Genomic DNA, 1844 nt, shown 5'->3' with positions numbered 1-1844 from the left:
ACTATCTTGGGCCGTACCATGTGACGATCGGCCGGCGTACGGAGAAACGTTGGGTGGCGTTATTCACCTGCTTAGTGACACGAGCTATTCATCTGGAGACGGCACACGGCCTGACAACCCAGTCATGTTTGATGGCAATCCATCGATTCATCGGCCGTCGTGGTTGGCCTTCGGAGATATTCTCTGACAACGGAACGAACCTACGAGGGGCCAGCAAGGAGATAGCGAATACGGTGCGCGAGATCGGTGCGGACTGTGCCGATGAGATGACCAACGCCCGTACCCGATGGACGTTCAACCCTCCCGCTGCTCCACACATGGGTGGCGTATGGGAACGTCTAGTTCGCTCGGTGAAGGAGGTGCTCGCGGTTATGGACGACGGAAAGCAGCTGACTGATGAGATCCTGCAGACAGCCTTGGTAGAAGCTGAGGACATCATCAACTCACGCCCGCTCATCTATAACTCGCAGCAGTCGGAAGATGCCGAAGCCCTCACACCAAATCATTTCCTGCGCGGGGTGTCGCCGAATCAGCCGAATGAGATCCTCCCTGCCCCACCCCTGGACGTAGCCCTACGCGATGCTTTCCAATGATCTCAACAGTTAGGAAGGGCTCTATGGGAACGTTGGATACGGGAATATGTTCCAACTCTGAACATAAGAAGTAAATGGTTTAACGAAACCAGACCTCTTCAGACGGGAGAACTCGTATTTCTAGTAGAAGGAGAAAAAAGAAAATGTTGGGTACGAGGGATAGTTGAAGAATTAATTGTCTCTAAGGATGGTCGCATCAGGCAAGCCTGGGTGCGTACTAAAACAGGTAGTTTCAGAAGAGCGGTGGCGAAGTTAGCAAGACTAGAAATAACTAAGGGTAACTCTGTCCCAATTGATCCCGGTACAGAGTTACGGGCCGGGGAATGTTGCGACGAGAATTCAGCGAACACATAGAATGTTGCGACGATAATTCGGGGATAGTAAAATGTAAATAAAATGTTGCGACGAGAATTCGGGGTACACATACAATGTTGCAACTAGCATTCTAGGAAAGCGTATGCGGAAGTGAAAATTCCTGGAATCTAGGTTGACAACAAAGTAGTAGACCAAAAGACAGGGGGCGCAAAAACCCGAGGATATATATTGAAGGTGAGGGAGAAAATGATTCAGTAGCGATCTGGAAGTGGACTTAGAAAGAGATATAGCAGTGAAATAAAGTTTGATCGTGCGTTCGTGTATTTAAGAAGAAATAACGAAGCCGATTGGCAAAACTGTTTTTACGTGTATTATTTGTTGATCGCGACTCAACAAAATCAAACTTTATTTGTCGTGTTCTGTAGTTCGGAGCTTTTCTGCCCGGTTCTGCACGTATTCGTGGCATTTTTAGTGGCGCACGGAGATAGAATAATCGTGTCTGGTTATTCTGTGCTCGGCGACCAAGTTATTGCACGGATATCGTGGTACAGAGTAGGGGTGCAGTGAGCCGTGAACGGAACTGTACGAAGTTAAAGTGAGTTTGTTTCTGTTTTGTGAAGTTTCTGCAATCATGGATAGTGAGAAGTGCGTCATTTGCAACAGTGCAACAGACGGAGATTACGTCCAATGCGATGAGTGTGACCAGTGGGCTCACTACTCATGCGCAGGAGTGGATGACACAATAAAAGAAAAAGCTTGGCACTGCGATAAATGTGTCAAGATACTACTGTCCCGCTCAAGCTACACCAGCTCCGGATCCATGCACAGCGCCCGCGGCTCTGATCCAATGGACGAAGCGCTAGAAGAGCGCCGGAGGAGCCTTCTAAAAGAGCGAACGTTGTTCGAACAACGGAAAAAGGCTCAAGAAGAGCTCGT

General features: G+C 48.7%; 1 protein-coding gene across 1 annotated transcript; it reads left to right on the top strand.

Annotated features, from left to right (window-relative positions):
• Window positions 1-131: 131 nt before the first annotated feature.
• On the top strand, window positions 132-593 carry LOC128276401 (uncharacterized). The gene has a single exon (XM_053014863.1). It carries the CDS (start codon window positions 132-134, stop codon window positions 591-593), a length of 462 nt encoding a protein of 153 aa, XP_052870823.1.
• Window positions 594-1844: the final 1251 nt, after the last annotated feature.

This window comes from Anopheles cruzii, unplaced genomic scaffold, assembly GCF_943734635.1.
Source record: "Anopheles cruzii unplaced genomic scaffold, idAnoCruzAS_RS32_06 scaffold01111_ctg1, whole genome shotgun sequence".
NCBI lineage: Eukaryota > Metazoa > Arthropoda > Insecta > Diptera > Culicidae > Anopheles > Anopheles cruzii.
Note: the sequence above shows the minus strand (reverse complement) of the source record. Positions and strands in the feature narration are given on the sequence as shown.